The following is a 23,904-nucleotide window of genomic DNA, read 5'->3' as shown; positions in this document are numbered from 1 at the left end:
GCAATTTGAGGTCAAAGTACACTGGTATGAAAAATACACAGAAATAGACTAGCTGGCACATTGTGGTTTTTGACTCGGGTCTGAAGTTGGAGCTGAGCCAATCAGAGGACTTGGGCGAGGACAAAACTCTTTAGCTCTCTGCTCCGTCCCGCCCCCCGTAGTTGTAGTACTATCAAAGATGGTGGATAAATGATAATAGTACATTCAGGCCATTTACTATTAGTGATGCACCGATATGACATTTTTGGCCGATACCGATATCCAATATTTTCCTTGCCAAAAACAACCGATACCGATATTTAGAATTTGTGGCCTTTTTAAGCATTCTAGTACAGTTAAATAGTTAACACACACACATGGACGCAGCGGTCTAAGGCACTGTCTCCGTGCAAGAGGCGTCACTACAGTCCCTGGTTCGAATCCAGGCTGTATCACATCCGGCCGTGATTGGGAGTCACATAGGGCGGCGCACAATTGGCCCAGCATCGTCCGGGGTAGGCCGTCGTTGTAAATAAGAATTTGTTCTTAACCTGTCTAGGATCAGCGTGGCGCTAGCGGCACACCCCCCCCCCCCCCCCCCCCCCACTGAAAAACCAGTGCCGCGAAATTCAAAAAAAATATTTTTTTAAAATATTTAACTTTCACACATTAAAGTCCAATACAGCTAATGAAAGACACAGATCTTGTGAATCCAGTCAACATTTCCGATTTTTAAAATGTTTTACAGGGAAGACACAATATGTAAAGATGTACATCTATTACCTAAAAACACATTAGCATAATCCACCATCTTTTATTTGTCCACCAACACCAGTAGCCATCACCAATTCGGCTAAACTAAGATATTTATAGCCCCTAACCAACAAAAAAACTCATTAGATGACAGTCTGATAACATATTTATGGTATGGGATAGGTTTTGTTAGAAAAAAGTGCATATTTCAGGTAGATGGCATAGTTTACAATTGCACCCACCATCACAAATGGACTAGAATAATTACAATGAGCAACGTGTTTACCTAACTACTAATCATCAAACATTTCGTAAAAATACACAGCATACACGAATCGAAAGACACAGATCCTGTGAATACAGACAATATTTCAGATTTTCTAAGTGTCTTACAGCGAAAACACAATAAATCGTTATATTAGCATAGCACATAGCACATAGCAGCCCAGCATTGATTCTAGCCAAAGTGGGCGATAACGTCAACATCGCCAAAAATATATTAATTTTTTCACTAACCTTCTCAGAATTCTTCAGATGACACTCCTGTAACATCATATTACACAATCCATATAGAGTTTGATCGAAAATGTTTATATTTAGCCACCAAAATCATGGTTAGACAATGTGAAATGTAGCTCAGCTGGTCAGAAAATGTCCTTGCGCCACTTAGACAGTGATCTACTCTTATACATAAATACTCATAAACGTGACTAAAAAATATAGGGTGGACAGGGATTGATAGACAATTTAATTCTTAATACAATTGCGTTATTACATTTTTTAATTTATCCTTACTTTTCAATACAGTTTGCGCCAAGCGAAGCTACGTCAAAAAACATGGCGTCCTAAGCCACTAAAATGTTTCGACAGAAACACGATTTATCATAATAAAAATGTCCTACCTTGAGCTGTTCTTCCATCAGTATCTTGGGCAAAGGATCCTTTCTTGGGAGAAATCGTCTTTTGGTGGAAAGCTGTCCTCTTGCCATGTGGAAATGTCAACTGCGTTCGGGATGAACTGAAAAGCGTGCCCAACTTTTCACATCGTTGCAAAAATAAATGTCCCAAAATCGCACTAAACGGATATAAATTGCTATAAAACGCCTTAAATTAACTACCTTATGATGTTTTTAACTCCTAAAACGAGTGAAAAGATGACCGGAGAAATATAACAGGCTAAACTAACGCTTGGAACAGGTGCGCGCCGGTGTCCTCTAGGCTCATGACGCAGCTCCCAAAGAATGACTAGCTTCAGGGTTTTTTCATTTGTAGGGCCTGTGAACGAGCAATCGACCCCGTTGGAATCGTCATCACGTAAAGGCATCCAGGGGAAGACGTAAGAAGTGTCCGTATAGTCATAGCAACGACAGTGCCCTTTTAAATGACTTCAGAAGAGTGGCCAACATTTCTCAAATCTGACTCCATGTCAGGGAAATTGCTGTAGAATGGGCTCTGTTCCACTTAGAGACAAAATTTCAACTCCTATAGAAACTATAGACTGTTTTCTATCCAATAATAATAATAATATGCATATTGTACGATCAAGGATTTTGTGGGAAGCCGTTTAAAAAATTACCCAATTAGCATAAATAGTCTAAACAGCGCCCCCATCCCCAACAGGTTAACCTGTTTGGGCTGCAAGCCCGAAATCGGACGAAAATGACAACAGCTGCAGGGCGCGAAATTCAAAATCTATTTTTTTAAAATATTTTACTTTTACACATTAACAAGTCCAATACAGCATTTGAAAGATAAACATCTTGTCAATCCAGCCAACATGTCCGATTTTTTAAATGTTTTACAGAGAAAACACCACATATATTTATGTTAGCTCACCACCAAATACAAAAGTGGACAGACACGTATGGATATGATTATGAAGTATGAATTATGATTGAAGTAGCATGCACAAGCCAACCGAAATAAACTAAAACCAACCTAAAGAGCCCAGAAAAAACTACCTCAGATGACAGTCATATAACATGTTACACAATAAATCTATGTTTTGTTCATAAAAAGTGCATATTTTAGCTATAAATCAGTTTTACATTGATGCTACCCAAAAATGCTAACACATAGCTAGAGTCTGAATCCAGACGGGAGTAGCCAGAGAAAATACATACACCAACGTCGGCTACTAATTACACCTCATAAAACATTTCAGAAAAACATATGGTGGATAACTAATGTAAGACAGATATCGTGTGAATAAAGCCAACATTTCCGATTTTTGAAGTGTTTTACAGCGAAAACACAATATATCGTTATATTAGCTAACAACATAAGCTAGCATAAGTCAGCACTAGCATTGGTCAAGCGCTAGCCTAGCACAGTTAGCCCACTTAGCACAGCTCAACAGATATATGAAAAAGCATCCCAAATTGGGTCTTATCTTTGTTGATATTCCATCAGAATGTTGTAACGGGGTCCAATGTCCAGTAGAGTCTTTAGTTGGGTTCCAGAACGAATTATTTCCCTCTTTGGTTAGCAAGCACAATAGCATTGCGGCGCTACACAGCGTTTCTTCAAAAAATTCTTCCGTCGTATCACATCTAAAGTCCAGAATAAATTGCAATAATATAATTAAAGTATATTGAAAAAACATACTTTAGGATGATTTTGTGACATGTATCAAATAATATCGTAGTCAGACATCATATTCACCGTTATCTACCTTGTTCCAGAAGCCGAGACCAAATTATGCTTCGCGCCCGGAATTTTTTTTTAACTGCGCAGGTCTCACAAGAAGGTGTGTTATTCAGTCCATGGACGAAATATTCGACTCCTTTCAATTCTCACTTCCGCATTACAGCCTGACGAAGGCGTGTGACGTGTCCCTATGGTCCCAAGTCAAAGGGCCTTTTATAGAGAAGGTCTTAAAGAGACACATCGCAGCATGCACATTTGTGGCCTGCTGGAGGTCATTTTGCAGGGCGCTGGCAGTGCACCTCCTTGCACAAAGGCGGAGGTAGCGGTCCTGCTGCTGGGTTGTTGCCCTCCTACGGCCTCCTCCACGTCTCCTGATGTACTGGCCTGTCTCCTGGTAGCGCCTCCATGCTCTGGACACTACGCTGACAGACACAGCAAACCTTTTTGCCACAGCTCGCATTGATGTGCCATCCTGGATTAACTGCACTACCTGAGCCACTTGTGTGGGTTGTAGATTCCGTCTCATGCTACCACTAGAGTGAGAGCACAGCCAGCATTCAAAAGTGACCAAAACATCAGCCAGGAAGCATAGGAACTGAGAAGTGGTCTGTGATCACCACCTGCAGAATCACTCCTTTTTTGGGGGTGTCTTGCTAATTGCCTATAATTTCCACCTTTTGTCTATTCCATTTGCACAACAGCATGTGAAATGTATTGTCAATCAGTGTTGCTTCCAAAGTGGACAGTTTGATTTCACAGAAGTGTGATTGACTTGGAGTTACATTGTGTTGTTTAAGTGTTCCCTTTATTTTTTTGAGCAGTGTATATTGGGTCTTGAGTAGACTAATACCCCGTTTCATTGATCCCCAATACTTAGTTGATCCCCAATACTTAGTTAATATTTTGGTGTACAGTGCAATATGAATGTCAAAACACACAATAGGCTGACTGGGGAGGTGATTTCACACAGTCACAGTCCCACGATAAGAGCTATAACGCTAATATTTGCTTAAACTCTTCACCGTTGTTCTGTGGGTGTCACCGGGTAGACTGATACCCCATGTCATTGCTTCACATTGCAACCTTGTTGAACATGATCTAGTCTTATTATGGCATGATTCCACCAATTGTAACCTTCTGCATCACTTTCAAAGAGGTACTTTTATTTTGAAGTCAAACCGCAAATTGCACTATTGTGCCTAGCTTCATAACACATAACCCGGTCCGGTCGAGCGTTGCTAGCTGGCTGCTTATAACGTTAGCTTTTGGCAACAGGGTTAAGTAGCTGGCTAGCTATATATTTTTATGAACTGAAGTTCAATTTTAACAGGCGAACAACAAGTGGCTACCTAGCTAATACTTACTCACAAGGATTCATTGCTAAAAATAATGAAAATGACTGCAGTTTCCACTGGTCAATGTTTTCAGGCTGGTTGTATTGGTGCTAGCTAGGTACCAAGCTAAAGCTAGTTCGCTACCCCAGAAGTTGCGGTCAAACAAATAATGCTTTATTACCAATGCAGTATTGTAAACACATCATTTGTGGCCGGTGTTTGCAGACTTTTTGGTACAGCTTTGACACTGCTACTGATAGTAGTGCTTGCACTTGCACTTGCAAATTCAGAACACACAACATTCTATCATAGAACTGTGTTATTTGATGTGTCAAATAGTGTTATTTGATGTGTCAAATAGTGTTATTTGACTATCTTTTGACACGCAAAGAACCAAACGGTGTTCCATAGTAGTATTTATGTATCTTGTCCAGCATGACAATGCCACCAGCCATACTGCTCGCTCTGCGGGATTTCCTGCAAGAAAGCAATGTCAGTGTTCTGCCATGGCCAGCGAAGAGCCCGGATCGCAATCCCATTGAGGACGTCTGGGGCCTGTCGGATCGGAGGGTGAGGGCTAGGGCCATTCCCCCCAGAAATGTCTGGGAACTTGCAGGTGCCTTGGGGGAAGATTGGGTTAACATCTCACAACAAGAACTGGCAAATCTGGTGCAGTCCATGAGGAGATGCACTGCAGTACTTAATTCAGCTGGTGGCCACGCCATACTGACTGTTACTTTAGATTTTGAACCCCCCCCTTTGTTCAGGGACACATTATTCAATTTCTGTTAGTCACATGACTGTGGAACTTGTTCAGTTTATGTCTCAGTTGTTGAATCTTGTTATTTTCATGCAAACACACATGTACACATGTTAAGTTTGCTGAAATAAACGCAGTTGACAGTGAGAGGACGTTTCTTTTTTTGAGTTTAGGTATGCACGCCAGCTTTGACATCGGTTTTGCACATTGGTGTTAACTTCTCTAGTGTAGGGGGCAGCATTTGGAATTTTGGATGAAAAGCCTGTCCAAATTAAACTGCCTGCTACTCGGGCCCAGAAGATATGATATGCATATATGATATGCATATATTGGTAGGTGAAAACCTGAGAAAAATCCATTCAGGAAGTCTTTTTTTTTTTTTTTTGTAGTTTCTATTCAATGCATTACAGTATCCATTGACTTAGGACTCAAATTGCAGTTCCTATGCCTTCCACTGGATGTCAACAGTCTTTAGAAATTGTTTCAGGCTTGTATTCTGAAAAATGAGGGAGTAAGAGCAGTGTGAATGAGTGGACCCTGTCGTGTCACCGAGCTTTTTAATGCGCGCGACCAAGAGTGCCTTTCATGCTTACCTTTTTATATTGACGACGTTATTGTCCGGTTGAACTATTATTGATTATTTAGGCTAAAAACAACCTGAGGATTGAATATAAACATCGTTTGACATGTTTCTATGAACTTTACGGATACAATTTGGATTTTTTTGTCTGCATGTTGTGACTGCGTTTGAGGCTGTGGATTACTGAAGAAAACGCGCAAACAAAATGGAGGTTTTTGGATATAAAGAAAGACTTTATTGAACAAAAGGAACATTTATTGAGTAAATGAATGTCTTCTGAGTGCAACCATATGAAGATCATCAAAGGTAAGGGATTACTTTTATCTCTATTTCTGACTTGTTTAACTCTTCTACTTGGCTGGTTACTGTTTGTAATGATTTGTCTGCTGGGCTATGTTCTTAAATAATCGTAAGGTATGCTTTTGCCGTAAAGCATTTTTAAAATCTGACACCGTGGTTAGATTCACAAGAAGTTAATCTTAAAACCTATGTAAAATGTTTTGTTTTCAGTTTTCATTTTTTTTTTTATAATGAGTATTTCTGTATTTGAATTTTGCGCTCTGCAATCTAACTGGATGTTGGCCAGGTGGTACGCTAGCGTTCCATATACCCTAGAAAGGTTAAACTAGACATTGGGCCAATACCGATGTTGGTATTTTTAGCTAATATCGCCCAATTCCGATATGTTCACCGATATATTATGCATCCCTATTTACCATTGTGAAAACATTGTCAGTTCCTGTCTACTTAAGGGGGTGGCTCTCACATAGACATCAATGCGATAGCAGCTGGGTCTGGTCTGCTCAGTTCTTTGACTTCAATTGAACCAGGAAAAACCAGGGCAGGGTTTTCTATCTTCCTCCCGATCTGGATGGCAGCTCTCCACTTCATCCGTTGATACCACTGATGTGTGAGAGGGGGGGGGGGGGGGGGGGGGGGGGAATGAAGAACGAACTGTTTGCTATTTTCCCCAAAATTGTTTGTCAAGCACAACCACTATTTCGTTGTTAGCTACAGCGTTGTTTAGTCAACTAGGCAAGAACACTTTCTTTCCCGGACATGCTGTGATCTCAGCGGTTGTAGGCACGAGTGCATGTTCGAGAAAGGAAACGTGTGGTGTTGCGGTAGTTCAGTTTTTCGCCGCTGCGTGGATGGAAACAGACATGGCAGAGAGCTGTTCCGCAAATACCGGTCCGTCCTTCACAGAAAGTTATGGTATACTGTTAAAGACTAGTAGGCCTATGTTAATTAATAAGTTGTTGATATGTTCTCTTGATGTAGCTTTATGTCAACCATAGTGGTGTGATACTAGATGTCATAAGTCAGTTCACCAATAAGGCATGTTGAATGAACGGTAGACTAGGTCAGGGATGTAGATGTGAAACTAGCTCATATAGTGCTAGTTCAGTTGTTTCCTATTCCAAATAGCATACAGTAAGCTACTACAATTGCTTCCGGTGATTTAATTATTTAGAATTTTGTCCCCAAACAGAATGAAGCCAGTTTACATTTTCACTAGACTATGCACATAAAAGCACCTACATTAATTATTAATTAGAATAATCATTACCCCTAAATTGAACCCTAGAAAAATTTGTCATTAAGACCACCTCAATTTAATTTGGGTCAAACACAGTACTTTTGTGTTTGATTAATTGTTTGATATAATTTAAGACTCTTAGTTTCAGGAAATGGCAGTTAACAAAAATGCTCCAACTTCCTAAGGGGAAGTTGACTGACATGCACCCGGACCTATCCCTTACCCAACCTTAGGCCTACATCAACACCACCTTGTCAGAAAATCCTGGCGAGAGCCCTGACAGTGCATTTACATGTATTTTTAGTTAGCTCCTGAAGAGCAGCCAATTACCAAGTACCCATAAGTCTATAGCCTACCATTCCTTCTGAGGCAATCTTCTGCCACATTATTAGACAAAAAAAGTGCTTTTGTCTATGATTTGAGCAGTGTGGTGTCGCTGGGCCCGGGGGTGCCGATACTGCGCTGAAGTGGTTCTCATAAAAATGATTCACGGTTGGCAGGTCTGCGATAATCTGGCTGATACTGTACTTCAATGGCACTTGCACAGACAGGAATATTTGCCCATGAATTTTCATGATTGTTATCATTCCATATTATTAACCTGTTTTTCTCTCTCCCTCTCTCTTCCTCTTCTACAGTGGATCTAGGCTCCTTATCATGGGACGACCTGGAGAACGACCTGCCAGATGAGCTGATCCCCAACGGAGGCTCTGGCTTGGGGGGTATGGCGGGGGGCGCCATGCCCTCCAACGGGGGTAACGCCAACCCTGGGGGTCCTGGATCTCTGGGCTCCAAGGTCCCGGACGCAGTGGCCAAGCACAAGCAGCTGTCAGAACTCCTCCGGGTGGGTAGTGCCTCTGGTCTCACCGGGGGTGCTGGAGGAGGGACTCAGCCCGGTGGCATTGGGGGTCAGTTGGGTGCAGCACACGGGAAGAGCTCCTTGGGTCAAGGGTCGCCGAAAGCGGGGACCGGACAGAACTTCAACCAGTCTCTGGGGGGCCACGCCGGGATATTAGCCCAGGGTGGGCAGCACCAGCCGGGCCAGGTGATAAACGGAGGCCAGGGGCTGGGTCCTGGAGGTGGACGAGGCCGGGGGCAGTACCAGGCCATGCAGGGAGCACCAGAAGGAGGAGCGGGCAGCTCGATGGCAGAGACCCTCACACAGCAGGGCGGGCCGCAGGTGGGCGCTGCCACCCTGAACGTTGCCACCGCCGCCCAGCAGCCGGGCAACATGAACAAGGTGAGTGACAGGGATGAGAGACTCAGACACACACACAAACTACGCTCTTAGTCATAGAGAGGCATGTATGAAATGTGTGTCTGCGACAGAAAGACAGGTCTTGAATGTGCCAAATCAGAGAGCAGCGATATCTCTTTATAGCTCTGCTTTGTGTGTGTTGAATCATCATTTGTACAGGATCATCTGTGAATTCTCAGCTTTGGTGCTAGTTACTGTGGCACTGTGTAGAGCAGATCCATCCTGATTGGGTGATAGCTCTCTGATACTGCTGGGAACTAAATCGGAAACAAATAAATGCCCTCCGCAGAACTCTTAATGCCCAGACGGCATCCCTAGCCGCGTCCTCAGAGCATGTGCGGACCAGCTGGCTGGTGTGTTTACGGACATATTCAATCTCTCCCTACCCCAGTGTGCTGTCCCCACATGCTTCAAGATGGCCACCATTGTTTCTGTACCCAAGAAGACAATAGTCATTTAGTTCAGTTACCATCGCCCCTTAGCACTCACTTCTGTCATCATGAAGTGCTTTGAGAGACTAGTCAAGGATCATATCACCTCCACCTTACCTGACACCCTAGACCCACTTAAATTTGCCTACCGCCCCAATAAGTCCACAGACGATGCAATCGCCATCTCACTGCACACTGCCCTATCCCATCTGGACAAGAGGAATACTTATGTAAGAATGCTGTTCATTGACTACAGCTCAGCATTCAACACCATAGTACCTTCCAAGCTCATAATTTAAGCTTGAGGCCCTGGATCTCAACACCGCCCTGTGCAATTGGGGCCTGGACTTCCTGACGGGCTGCACCCAGGTGGTGAAGGTAGGAAACATCTCCACTTCGCTGATACTCAACACTGGGGCCCCACAAGGTCGCATGCTCAGCCCCCTCCTGTACTCCCTGTTCACCCATGACATGCATGGCCATGCACGCCTCCAACTCATTCAAGTTTGCAGACGACACAACAGTAGTAGGCTTGATTACCAACCACAACGAGACAGCCTGAGGGAGGAGGTGAGGGCACTCGGGAGTGTGGTGTCAGGATAGCAACCTCTCACTCAACGTCAAAAAAACAAAGGCTGTGATCGTGGACTTCAGGAAACAGCAGAGGGCGCACCTCTCTATCCACATCGACGGGACAGCAGTGGAGAAGGTGGAAAGTTTGAAGTTCCTTGGCGTACACATCACGGACAAACTGAAATGGTCCACCCACACAGTGTGGTGAAGTCGCAACAGCGCCTCTTCAACCTCAGGAGGCCGAAGAAATTTTGTTTGTCACCTAAAACCCTCACAAACTTTTACAGATGCACAATTGAGAGCATCCTGTCGGGCTATATCACCGCCTAATATGGCAACTGTACCACCCACAACCGCAGGGCTCTCGAGGGTGGTGCGGTCTGCACAACGCATCACTGTAGGCAAACTACCTGCCCTCCGGGGCACCTACAGCACCCCATGTCACATGAAGCACAAAAAGATCATCAAGGACATCAACCACCCGAGCCACTGCCTGTTCCCCCCGCTACCATCCAGAAGGCAAGTACAGTACAGGTGCATCAAGGCTGGGACCGAGATTCTGAAAAACAACTTCTATCTCAAGGCCATCAGACTGTTAAACAGCCCATCACTAACAGAGAGGCTGCTGCCTACATACAGACTTTAATAAATGGATCACTAGTCACTTTAATAGAGTTTACATATCTTTCATTACTCATCTCATATGTAAATACTGTATTTTATGCCATCTATTGCATCTTGCCTATGCCGCTCGGTCATTGCTCATCCATATTTATATGTACACTACCATTCAAAAGTTTGGGGTCACTTAGAAATGTCCTTGTTTGTGAAAGAGAAACACATTTTTTGTCCCAGTGTAGTCACTGTTAATGGTGTAAATGACTACTATAGCCGGAAACGGCAGATTTGTTAATGGAATATCTGCAAAAAATCCAAAATTGCGCAGCAGTCAGACGTCTTTTGTCCTCGCCATGTCCCGTGTATATATTTTTCTTCGCATATCTTTTAAAATATTTTTTCTAAAACTCAACTTCAAAACACTCTCCTGGAATCCGCCCAATGTGGTGCGGATCTGTTTTTTTCCTAAAGTATTATTCACCTCGAATTCGAAATCCCCCAACAGAAGCCAGCCAGCTCACTAGCTAGTAGTCAGCTAACCACTGCTAGCAGTCATCAGCTAACCTTTAGCTCAGAAAGCTCTCGCCAGTTTGTACAACGTGACTCAAACCATAGCATACCGGACCTATTTTCTCCATATCCCCGGATTCCTACAGCAAGCTCTGGACATTTCCACCTGGATCTTTGCAGCTAGCTAGCTGCTATCCGAGTACTGGCTAATGTCAGTCCCGGAGCAAGCACCAATTAGACTGGAGCTAGCCCATGTTAGGCCCTTTCTCCCGGCTAGCTAAAGAGGCCCATCAGCCACTCCTGGCCTACAATACCCGGACCCTTTCTACTGCCGGTACGGGGCACGGAACACCGCCGATCCTTCATGACTGGACTACGACGTAATCTGCTCGACGGGGTTCTCAACTGGCCTCTACATCGCGACCACCCCTGAATGCCCATCCGCTAGCTGTCTAGAACATATTGGACTGTTAGCTGTATAGATCCATCGGCCAATTTCCTGGGCCACTATACCTATTTTGCTAATTGGACTTGGACCCCTCTGCTACTCGGAACCCTACTAATCCATCACGACTGGTCTATCGACGTCCAAAACAGACTTTCCTCCGTCGACACGTCCCTCTAAGGCCCGCCTGCTAGCTTGCTAGCCCCGGTCTGCTAGCTGTCTGAATCGCCATGTCTCCAGCCAACCCAACCACTCACTGGACCCCAATTGATCACCCGGCTACGCATGCTTCTCCCTAATATCAATATGCCTTGTCCATTACTGTCCTGGTTAGTGATTATTGTCTTATTTCACTGTAGAGCCTCTAGCCCTGCTCAATATGCCTTAACCTACCATTTAGTGCCACCTCCCACATATGCAGTGACATCACCTCTTTAAAACGTCTCTAGAGACAGTATCTCTCTCTCATCATTACTCAATGCCTAGGTTTACCTCAATGTACTCACATCCCCCATCACCAGCAGCATACCACCCTGCATACCACTGCAGGCTTGCTTCTGAAGCTAAGCAGGGTTGGTCCTGCTCAGTCCCTGGATGGGAGACCAGATGCTGCTGGAAGTGGTGTTGGAGGGCCAGTAGGAGGCACTCTTTCCTCTGGTCTAATAAAATATCCCAATGCCCCAGGGCAGTGATTGGGGACACTGCCCTGTGTGTAGGGTGCCGTCTTTCGGATGGGACGTTAAACGGGTGTCCTGACTCTCTGAGGTCATTAAAGATCCCATGGCACTTATCGTAAGAGTAGGGGTGTTAACCCCGGTGTCCTGGCTAAATTCCCAATCTGGCCCTCAAACCATCATGGTCACCTAATAATCCCCAGTTTACAATTGGCTCATTCATCCCCCTCCTCTCCCCTGTAACTATTCCCCAGGTTGTTGCTGCAAATGAGAACATGTTCTCAGTCAACTTACCTGGTAAAATAACGGTAAAATAAAATAAAATAAAAAAATAAAAATACCTCTGTCTGTACGTTATGCCTTGAATCTATTCTCAAGCCCAGAAACCTGCTCCTTTTACTCTCTGCTCTGATCGCACTAAACGACCAGTCCTGATAGCCTTTAGCCGTACCCTCATCCTACTCCTCCTCTGTTCCTCTGGCGATGTAGAGGTTAATCCAGGCCCTGTAGTGCCTAGCTCCACCCCTACTCCCCAGGTGCTCAAATTTGTTGTCTTCTGTAACCGTAAAAGCCTTGGTTTCATGCATGTTAACATTAGAAGCTTCCTCCCTAAGTTTGTTTTATGCACTGCTTTAGTACACTCTGCCAACCCGGATGTCCTAGCCGTGTCTGAATCCTGGCTTAGGAAATCCACCAAAAACCCTGAAATTTCCATCCCTAACTATAACATTTTCCGACAAGATAGAACTGCCAAAGGGGGCGGTGTTGCAATCTACTGCAGAGAGAGCCTGCAGAGTTCTGTCATACTATCCAGGTCTGTACCCAAACAATTCGAACTTCTACTTTTAAAAATCCATCTTTCAGGGCCTCCCGGGTGGCGCAGTGGTCTAGGGCACCGGTAGGGATATCCTTGTCTCATCACGCTCCAGCGACTCCTTTGGCGGGCCGGGCGCAGTGCGCGCTAACCAAGGGGGCCAGGTGCACGATGTTTCCTCCGACACATTGGTGCGGCTGGCTTCCGGGTTGGAGGCGCGCTGTGTTAAAGAAGCAGTGCGGCTTGGTTGGGTTGTGCTTCGGAGGACGCATGGCTTTCGACCTTCGTCTCTCCCGAGCCCGTACGGGAGTTGTAGCGATGAGACAAGATAGTAATTACTAGCGATTGGATACCATGAAAATTGGGGAGAAAAGGGGATAAAAAAAAAAATCCATCTTTCCAGAAACGAGTCTCTCACTGTTGCCGCTTGCTATATACCACCCTCTGCGCTCAGCTGTGCCCTGGACATCATATGTGAATTGATTGCCCCCCCCCCCCCCCCATCTATCTTCAGAGCTCGTGCTGCTAGGTGACCTAAACTGTGACATGCTTAAAACACCGGCCATCCTACAATCTAAGCTTGATGCCCTCAATCTCACACAAATGATCAATGAACCCACCAGGCTTCCTATTTTGCAACAAAGCATCCTTCACTCATGCTGCCAAACATACCCTCGTAAAACTGACCATCCTACCGATTCTCGACTTCGGCGATGTCATTTACAAAACAGACAGGAAGCATAGGAACTGAGAAGTGGTCTGTGGTCACCACCTGCTGAATCACTCCTTTATTGGGGGTGTCTTGCTAATTGCCTATAATTTCCACATTTTGACTACTCCATTTGCACAACAGCATGTGAAATGTATTGTCAATCAGTGTTGCTTCCTAAGTGGACAGTTTGATTTCACAGAAGTGTGATTGACTTGGAGTTACATTGTGTTGTTTAAGTGTTCCCTTTATTTTTTTGAGCAGTGTAGTATCCATAAAGTTCGTAGAAACATGTCAAACAATGTTTATAATCAATCCTCAGGTTGTTTTTAGCCTAAATAATCAATATTTCAACCGGACAATAGCGTCGTCAATATAAAAGAAAAACAAAGGCGCACTCTCGGTCGTGCACAGGAAAAAGGTCTGGCGACTTCCCAGGGTCCACTCACTCAGTGGTCTTACACTCTCATTCTTCAGAATACAAGCCTGAAACTATTTCTGAAGACTGTTGACATCTAGTGGAAGTCATAGGAAGTGCAATTTGAGTCCTAAGTCAATGGATACTGTAATGGTATTCAATAGAAAACTACAAACATTTTTTTTTAAATCCTAGCTTCTGGGCCTGAGTAGCAGGCAGTTTACTTTAGCACGCTTTTCATCCGGAGGTGAAAATAGTGCCCCCTACCTTAGTGAGGTTAATGAAGCTGCCAGTTGAGGACTTGTGAGGTTTCTTTTTCTTAACTAGACACTAATGCATTTGTCCTCTTGCTCAGTTGTGCACCGGGGCCTCCCACTCCTCTTTCTATTCTGGTTATGGCCAGTTTGTGCTGTTCTGTGAAGGGAGTAGTACACAGCATTGTGTATAGCCTTCATTTCTCAGAACAAGAATAGACTGACGAGTTTCAGAAGAAGGTTCCTTGTTTCTAGCCATTTTGAGCCTGTAATCCAACCCACAAATGCTGATGCTCCAGATCCAGTTGTATTGCTTCTTTAATCAGAACAACAGTTTTCAGCTGTGCTAACATAATTGCAAACTGGTTTTCTAATGATCAATTAGCCTTTTAAAATGATAAACTTGGATTAGCTAACACAACGTGCCATTGGAACACAGGAGTAATGGTTGCTGATAATGGGCCTCTGTACGCCTATGTAGATATTCCATAAAAAATCTGACATTTCCAGCTACAATAGTCATTGACAACATTAACATTATGTCTACACTGTATTTCTGATCAATTTGACAATATTTTAATGGACAAAAACAAGGACATTTCTAAGTGACCTCAAACTTTCGAACGGTCTATTTATTATTTTTTCCTTACTTTACTTAGATTTGTGTGTGTTTGGTAGCTGTTGTGGAATTGTTAGATATTGCTGCACTGTCGGAACTAGAAGCATTTCGCTACACTCACAATAACATCTGCTAACCATGTGTATGTGACCAATAAAAAAATGTATTTGATTAATTACGACTAAGAAACTCTGGTATGAACTCTGGGCCCTGATCTTTCCCACCTGCTTAACTCTGACGCCACGCACCACTGAAAATGGCAACAAAAATGGTTCCTTCCGAGCTCAAAGCATGTGAACTCTCCAAATAGACAAGTTGTTCCTCCGATCACTCCTACATGACGTGAGCGCGGCATTAGCCATAGCCCGGTCCCAGATATGTTGGTCTTGTCTTGCCCCTTCCTATGGTCCCTAAACAGATCTGGGACCAGGAACCACTTAGCCAGCCTCCCCTGGGCCTAATACAGCTCTACTACACCAATGTATGATGCTGCCTCTGTGTCCAACACCAAGCCAGTGCTTAAGTTTTTACTGGGCTTAATTCACTGGTTTAATTGCCCAATTAATGAGTGGTGAGAACCTCCGTAGCCTTTCGTTACAACGCCTGGTCTTTGTTTCTAATGGGATGATACATTTCTAACAGCGCGCCACAGTGGCCTTGGGAGGACAATTTAAAAACATCTCCATCAACAGCACTGCAGACTCATAACTGCTCACATTTTGTACAATGGGCTGCACATGTGACAAGCTTGAGTCCGTTTTTTAAAGACAGACATCAGTTGGCAGCTTTATTCAGTTGCAAGCTCTGTGCATAGAATTAGAACTAGAATTCTAGCTGTAAGGAACTGATATTGTGTTAACATTCTCATCTTCTGCTCAGTCACTGTCCGTAAGAGATACTACAGTTGATTATAACAGTGTGTGTAGATTGCTAGGGATTGTTTACCTAAGCCTCAGTGACACTGCTCTTATGTGGTTTCACAGGAAACCAATAGGAAACCATCCATTCTGCTGTCTCTGTTGTCTAATGAGAGTACTGCCTGTCTGTAACCTCAACACAGAGAGGGGGTCTTAACAGTGTTTATAGTTGTGTGTTTACATGGAGACCAGTCCGCTGAGAGAACCTGTATGAGTTTGGTATGGGTGTGAGACTGAGGAACTCAGTGGTGATTAGTTTGGTGTGTGAGGTAGAGGGGATAGAGAGACTGAACGAGAGCGTATTGGGGGTAGTTGAGTTGTTTCAGAGAAAGAAAAAGTGTCTCTTCATGGTGATGGTCTTTGTTGTGGTCTGTTGTCTGCATTATGCTCGGTTGTAAATCTCCTTTCTGGGTGTGTGTGTGATCCCCCTCTCATCCTCTTTCCATGGCTCTCTGCCCTACCATTGGGCAGTAAATCACTTCATCAAATGCAGAATAAGGGGGTGAGTGTGAAAGGAGGAATAGGGAAGAGAGGGAGGGATAGGGTAATCTATGTGCAGGGCCAAACAAGCTAAATACACTACTGTGTCTCTGTCGCTCTTGTCTGACAGTGGAGTGGCAAGGCTCAAAGCAGAGCTGGCTGCTGTGTGAAGTGTGTCAGAATGAGGAGGTGTGCACGGCGGGCACTTCTCTTCAGTGCTCGTCTGTGTGGAGTGTGTCGGCGACGGACAGAAGGATAGGCCCCACCCCACCTCCATCTATCTTCAGCTGTGTGTGTGTTTGAGTTAAGCTGCTGGTTTCTGGTTACCTCAGCTGGGCCTTTTTATCTGGTCTGCTGGAGCGCTGTCAACGGGCTGGGCTGTTCCCCGGGGGATGGATGGAGGGAGGGTGTTTCTGCCGCCTGCCGTGGCCTAAGCCTGCCTGCTCCATGGGATCAGAGGGGGAGAGATGTAGGGGCCTCTGTCTGGCTTCTCCAGGCTGTGAAAGCGGGAATTAGGAAAGATAGCTGGGGTGATTGTAGATGGAGAGGAAGAGATGAAGGGGTACTGAGGGAGAAAGCGGGAAGGAAGAGGAGGGATGCAGCCAAGGCCCTCTGGCTCCTCAGCCTGCAGCTCAAACTCTGGCAGTAGGGTTGTGGTGTGGGGCTATGGCTGAGCTGTGTTGGCACTAGCAGGGTTGTGGTGGGACCAAGTTGGCAGAGCTATAATGGCACCATGTACGAGCTGTGACTGGCATAGACCTCACTGGGAGAGCTGCTTGTTGACAAATTGGTGCAGAATTGGAGAAGACAAATTGATGCTGGGAGAATTTTCCATTTTTTGAGATTTGGGTTTGTGTGCTTGGCTTGTTGAAATGGAATTGACACTTGATACATTTTACATTTTGGTCATTTAGCTGAAGTTCTTATCCAGAGCAACTTAGTTATTAGCATGGACGGTGTTTTGAAATGCTTCCTGACATTTTCTCCCCTCTCCCTTTCTTTCCTTCCCCTCTCTCCTTTTTCAGTTGGGCCTGGGCAGTAACGGTGGCAGTCCGTTTGGTGGTCAGTACGGCCAGGGGGGGACAGGGCAGGGGGTGAACCCCCAGCAGCTTCAGAACAAGGCAGCACCCCTTACCGCCGTCACCAGCGTGCCAAACCTGGTAAGTCCTCCTGTCCACACACCTAGTCTGGCACCCTATTCCCTATATAGTGCACAACTTTTTTTCAAGAGTGTTTCCTGATCTCTCTGTATGTTATGTGCAAATGTCAAGGCTTTGCATTGATCCTGGGACCCTCTGATGTCACTGTAGTTAGGTGTAATTATTTTGATGAGGTAGAGGTTCTTAACCATATCCCCCCCTCTTTCCTCCACCCCTCCCCAGTCCCAGCAGCAGCCCGGGCAGCAGGTGCCCTCGGTGGGCATGGTCCCGGTGCCCGGCAGTGTCTCCATCTCTGGCCCCACGGCCGACCCGGAGAAGCGCAAACTGATCCAACAGCAGCTGGTGCTCCTGCTCCACGCCCACAAGTGCCAGCGGCGCGAGCAAGCCAATGGGGAGGTGCGGGCCTGCGCCCTGCCACACTGCCGCACCATGAAGAACGTCCTCAACCACATGACACACTGCCAGGCCGGCAAGTCCTGCCAGGGTCAGTACTGGGGGGGCAAGGTCTGGCACTGTGGCTAATGGAGGGTAGGGACAAATCCTCGATGTGGAGTAGCACCATGGCTGGGTTGTTGAGGCCAGGGTTTCTCTCTGCCCCTGTCTCCATTGTTAAGTTCATGTTTTAAGTATCCCTATATTTCTGTTATTACGGGGCTATCACTCAGTCAAGAGTGTGCCTGCGCAGGGAGTCTGGTTGTCGATGGACCTGGCCTGGAGTGTAATGGCTACCTTTGAGTGTGTTCATACGGTATAGTAAACTTTGTTAAACTGGAACCTTGTCGTTGTGTCATTTCGAGTTAACATCATCACTCCTCCCTCCCTCCACTCGTCCTGTCTGACTTCTCTCCAAGGTGCTCCTAGTAACACAGAAGGCCAGATGCTTTCCTTCACTCCATAACGGTCACACCACGCATCTTTGCCTAATCTGGTCACGCCACTGGGGATTTCCAGTTCTGCACCTCGAATGCTACTTTCCCACTCTCTACCCTTTTCTCTTTCCCTCACAATTATTTTTCTTTCTTTCCCTTCATTCTCTAGTTTTATTTTCTCTTTCATGGCTTTAATGGAAAATTCCCCTCCAGCCTCCCTCTCATTTATGTCTGGCCTGGTATGCTGTCTGGTTGAAGTGTCATATGAAGCCAAACACTTGTGCATGCCAAGTCGTTGGTTCTTCGTGTCTCTGCCAGCTCATTTCCTTCGGCTACCCGCCACCCAAATAATCAGCACTCTTCAGAGTAATTGTTCCTTTTTCTCAGATCTAAAGTAAATAGAATTGTATTTTCTTAGGTGATTTTGGTGCTTGGATTGGCTTGTTTTCAGAATTCCACACAGAATTTAAGCAAACTGTTGCTAAACTCTTATTATGATAGGGGTTGTGTATTGAATCTGTAATAAGAAATTCATTTTGAGATATATTTGGGGGTTTTATTATTTAATACTCAAACAGTCTTGCCATTTTGGTGTATTCCCAAATAGTTATGTATTCATACTTCTCTACACCGCTTCGAGCAATTTATTCACTTAGCTGTCACTTTCACGTAAAGTTGCCTTTAGTTCTAGACTCCCTCTTCTCCTGCCCCAGGGCTTGCCCAGGGCTAGTGGCAGCAGCAGGCACATCTTCAGTTGGGCGAAAACGTTTTAAAACATTCTGAAATGCGGAGGTACTACTTGAATTTGTCCAATAACAATTGCTGGATTCTAGTTTACCGTTGCAAAATGTTTTGATACTGTGTGCCCTACTGACAGATTCCAGGGCTCCCTGTTAGCCAATTTGGGATCTCTGCTCTGGAGAATAGAGGGAACCTAATATGTCTGCTACAAAACCAGGAGAAACATGTTTTGTTGTTTCTTGTTCTCTCCCTAATGAGGCCAATGACGAAATCCTGAATTTGCCCAATTCTTTTTTTCTTCTGTTGAACAGGGCCCTGGGACTCTATATTAGCCAGTTAGCCAACACTGCCAGGAGAAACCCAATCTGGCAGGTACAGATTCCAGAACCAAAAAGAACACGTTGTTTTGGTTGTGGTTCTCTTCTTCTGCCTCCCAAGGCCAAATGCAGTAGACTCTTCCCAGTCTGAATTATCCCTGTGAGATCGCTGGTATGATAACCAGGCCTTTGGGGAGTCTCTGGTTTCTCCTCAATTTCTCGTTCTGCCTCTGTTATAACAAGCCAAGACGTATTGTTTAAGGCCTTGCTGCTCTCTGTGTTGCTTTGGAAGTCCTGGAAGCTGTTGGCACTAATACACTCTTGCTCTCTTAAAGTGCATTTTGTACTCATGTCAGAGATAATATATGCTCCTCTTCCTGGTCAATGTAGAATATGAAAGTCTGGGGTTATATAAATATTGGTTGTTGCTTTTTGTTTTGGGAGCCAGTGGTGGTTGTCTAACTTTGTGTGTTCCTTGTGCTCTTCGGTTTACCGTCTGTAGTTGCTCTCTGAATACACAAAGATGGTGCCGTACTGTGTGGCCTCCAGGTTGCGAGCTCTAATCCAACTTGGATAATTTGTGATTATTTTGGCATTTATTTGTACTTTATTTTCGCAATGTATCCGCTATCAATTCTTATAACCGACAATAACTTGTGAACATCAGATCGGCAGTTACTTAGGCCAAATCCGGCTTCAATCTCGACTCATCTGCCCTGGACTCTATCTGTAATGCCGACTCAATTTTCGGGGTATCCAAGTGAAAACGTCGGTGTTAGAGACGAGAGGGGGATTATTTACGCGATTAAGGTGAAGGGAAAACTGCCCCCCTCTTCCCTCCATTCTACTGGCCACTTGATAATAAGATGGATGACTGCCGACCGCGGCTTTGCTACCAACAGAATTCTTAATTGCTGTTATCATGACTGTTGTATACATTCCACCTCAGAACAAGAAAAATAACAAGCTGGAACTTAACAAACTATGCGAGGCCATAAACAAGCAGGAAAACTTGCACCCAGAGTCTGCTTTCCTTGTTGCTGCCGCTTTTTATCTTTTAGTTTGCATCATTAACCTCTACAGGATCGGTGTCCTGACAATAGTTCCTCAACGTAGCCTAATTGAAAAATCTTTCCAGCTCTCTTCCTTTCAATAACCACTCCGAATGAAAGGGGGGGGGAAATGTAATGCTCTGATCCGGTAGAAACTTCAAAAAATCCACTGCTGATTACGTCTTATCTCTTGCGCAAATAGCCTACAGCTGTGTCTGTCCGGAGTTCACTGGGACAGAAACTCTGAGGGCCCAGAGTATTTTATGCAAGTTTGCTAGCACAATCTTCTTCCAGAACAAGTTAATAGTTGATACGATGTTTGAAGTTCCTTGCAGACAAGCTATGCGTAGCCAATGTGGTTTTATAGGATTTTGATTTTTATCATGATGTTTTCTACCTGTTTGCTGCAATGATTTTATTTGTTGGCTTCTTATGTAGGCTATTCTTACATATTCTCATGTGGAAAAGCCTACGTAGGACAAAACGAAATTACAGCACCGCATAGCTGAACACCGCAGCTCAATCAGGTGTAAGAACATTGACTATCCAGTAGCAGCTCACTTTGTTGAAGCTAACCATCCAATCTCCTCCCTCAAATACACAGGCATTGAGCATGTTACTCTACCAAGGAGAGGAGGTAACCATCGAGAGCCAACTACTACTAAGGGAGGCTTACTGGATATCCCATCTAAAAACATTGACCACCTAGTGGTCTGAATATTGACTTTGATCTCAGGCCCTTCTTATGAACAATTCTCTCTTTTAGGAACAAGTTTTATGAATTGATATATTCTTTCTACAACTTATTAGCGTACGCCTAATATGTTCCCCCTGTTGATGCTTATTATGCATTAAGGTTGAACCAAAAGATTACATGTAACACATATAAATTAAATGGGAAACCATTAACTATGTGACATTGAATTAAACAATGTATGTTGATGCTAATATAATGTACAATATTAAATTGTTTGCATAGGATAACAATAGCCTAATATATTTAATATGCCATAAACTATTGATTTAATAGTTTCACTCAATTCATTCTAATTAACTCTAATAATTGACACACCCTGTTTGTCTACATAACCTGGTTCAAGTATTCATGACCTGACCCTGAAGAAGGCACAGTGATGCTGAAACGTTGGTGATTTACCCTATAGATTATCTATGTAGTCTCTTATAGTTTATTCGCCTTTAGTCAGCACCTCAACACAAAATCATTTTTCTGGGTGTGTGCCAGCTCATGTTTTCTATTCTACATATTGGCAATGGAAGTTACTTTTAGATTTGTATCATTTTAATTTAGATAGAATTATGATTAACCACAATGTTTGTTGATTTAAACGTATGAAAACTTTATAACTGAAATGAAACTGTTCATATAAAAATCATAACTGGCAAGCAGAGCAGTGGAAATGGTACGCTAACTTATCACTCCAAATGGAAAGAAGCAACCCCACACATGAATGGTCTCAAGATGCTTTACTGTTGGCATGACACAGGACTGATGGTAGCGCTCACCTTTTTTCCGGATGCCCCAAACAATCGGAAAGATTCATCAGAGAAAATGACTTTACCCCAGTCCTCAGCAGTCCAATCCCTGTACCTTTTGCAGAATATCAGTCTGTCCCTGAAGTTTTTCCTGGAGAGAGGTGGCTTCTTTGCTGCCCTTCTTGACACCAAGCCATCCTCAACGTCTTCACCTCACTGTGCGTGCAGATGCACTCACACCTACCTGCCTGCTGCCAGGCTTCCTCAGCAAGCTCTGTACTGGTGGTGCCCCGATCCCGCAGCTGAATCAACTTTAGGAGACGGTCCTGGAGCTTGCTGGACTTTCTTGGGCGCCCTGAAGCCTTCACAACAATTGAACCGCTCTCCTTGAAGTTCTTGATGATCCGATAAATGGTTGATTTAGGTGCAATCTTACTGGCAACAATATCCTTGCCTTTGAAGACCCTTTTTGTGCAAAGCAATGATGACGGCATGTGTTTCCTTGCAGGTAATCATGGTTGCCAGAGGAAGAACAATGATTCCAAGCACCACCCTCCTTTTGAAGCTTCCAGTCTGTTATTCGAACTCAATCAGCATGACAGAGTGATCTCCAGCCTTGTCCTCGTCAACACTCACACCTGTGTTAATGAGAGAATCACTGACATATTGTCAGCTGGTCCTTTTGTGGCAGGGCTGAAATGCAGTGGAAATGGTTTTGGGGGATTCGGTTAATTTGCAAGGCAAAGAGGAACTTTGCAATTAATTGCAACTCATCTGATCACTCTTCATAACATTCTGGAGTATATGCAAATTGCCAGCATACAAACTGAGGCAGCAGACTTTGTGAAAATTAATATTTGTGTCATTCTCAACTTTTGGCCATGACTGTACACAAGCACACACTCACGTATAATCATCACATATGCTGCTGCTACTCTGTCATATATCCTGATTCCTAGTGACCTCTATATCTACTGCTATCACTCCAGAATCCCTGCACATTGTAAATATGATATTCAAACTGGCCCTGTATATAGCTTACTTACACTACATGGTCAAAAGTATGAAGACAGCCCTTTATATTAGCGGATTCTGCTATTTCAATCACACCTGTTGTTTACAGATGTATAAAACCGAGCACACAGTCATGTGATCTTCATAGACTAACATTGGCAGTGTAATGGCCCGTACTGAAGAGCTCAGTGTCTTTCAACGTGGCACCGTCATAGGGTGCCACCTTTCCAACAAGTCAGTTCATCCAATTTCTGACCTGCTAGAGCTGCCCCGGTCAACTAAGTGCTGTGAAGTGGAAACGTCTAGGAGCAACAGCAGCTCAGCGTTAGTGGTAGGCCACACAAGCTCACAGAATGGGACCGCCAATTGCTGAAACACGTAGTGCGTAAAAATTGTCTGTCCTTGGTTGCAACACTCACTACCTAGTTCCAAACTGCCTCTGGAAGCAACGCCAGCACAAGAACTGCTCATCGGGAGCTTCATGAAATGGGTTTCCATGGGCGAGCAGCCGAACACAAACCTAAGATCACCATTCCCAATGCCAAGTGTTGGCTGAAGTGGTATAAAGCTTGCCACCATTGTACTCTGGAGCAGTGGAAATGCGTTCTCTGGAGTGATGAATCATGCTTCACCATCTGGCAGTCCCAAATCTGGGTTTGTCGAATGCCAGGAGAACGCTACCTGCCAGAATGCATAGTGCCAACTAAAGTTTGGTAGAGGAGGCATAATGTTCTGGGGCTGTTTTTCTTTGTTCGGTCTAGGCCCCTTAGTTGCAGTGAAGGGATTTCTTAACGCTACAGCATACAATGACATTCTAGACAATTCTGTGCTTCCAACTTTGTGGCAACAGTTTGGGGAAGGCCCTTCCCTGTTTCAGCATGACATTGTCCCCGTGCACAAAGCGAGGTCCATACAGAAATGGTTTGTCGAGTTCTTCCACAC

General features: G+C 44.5%; 1 protein-coding gene across 1 annotated transcript in view; it reads left to right on the top strand.

Annotated features, from left to right (window-relative positions):
* crebbpa (CREB binding protein a) overlaps window positions 1-23,904 on the top strand; it is a 68,926-nt gene that overhangs the window by 16,775 nt on the left and 28,247 nt on the right. The window contains exons 2-4 of the mRNA XM_055917748.1: window positions 8,234-8,835; window positions 17,341-17,475; window positions 17,698-17,959. Coding sequence (XP_055773723.1) covers window positions 8,234-8,835; window positions 17,341-17,475; window positions 17,698-17,959 — 999 coding nt within the window. The remainder of the gene's footprint in view (window positions 1-8,233; window positions 8,836-17,340; window positions 17,476-17,697; window positions 17,960-23,904) is intronic.

This window comes from Salvelinus fontinalis, chromosome 3 (assembly GCF_029448725.1).
Source record: "Salvelinus fontinalis isolate EN_2023a chromosome 3, ASM2944872v1, whole genome shotgun sequence".
Lineage (NCBI taxonomy): Eukaryota > Metazoa > Chordata > Actinopteri > Salmoniformes > Salmonidae > Salvelinus > Salvelinus fontinalis.
This window is presented reverse-complemented; position numbering and strand designations above follow the sequence as displayed.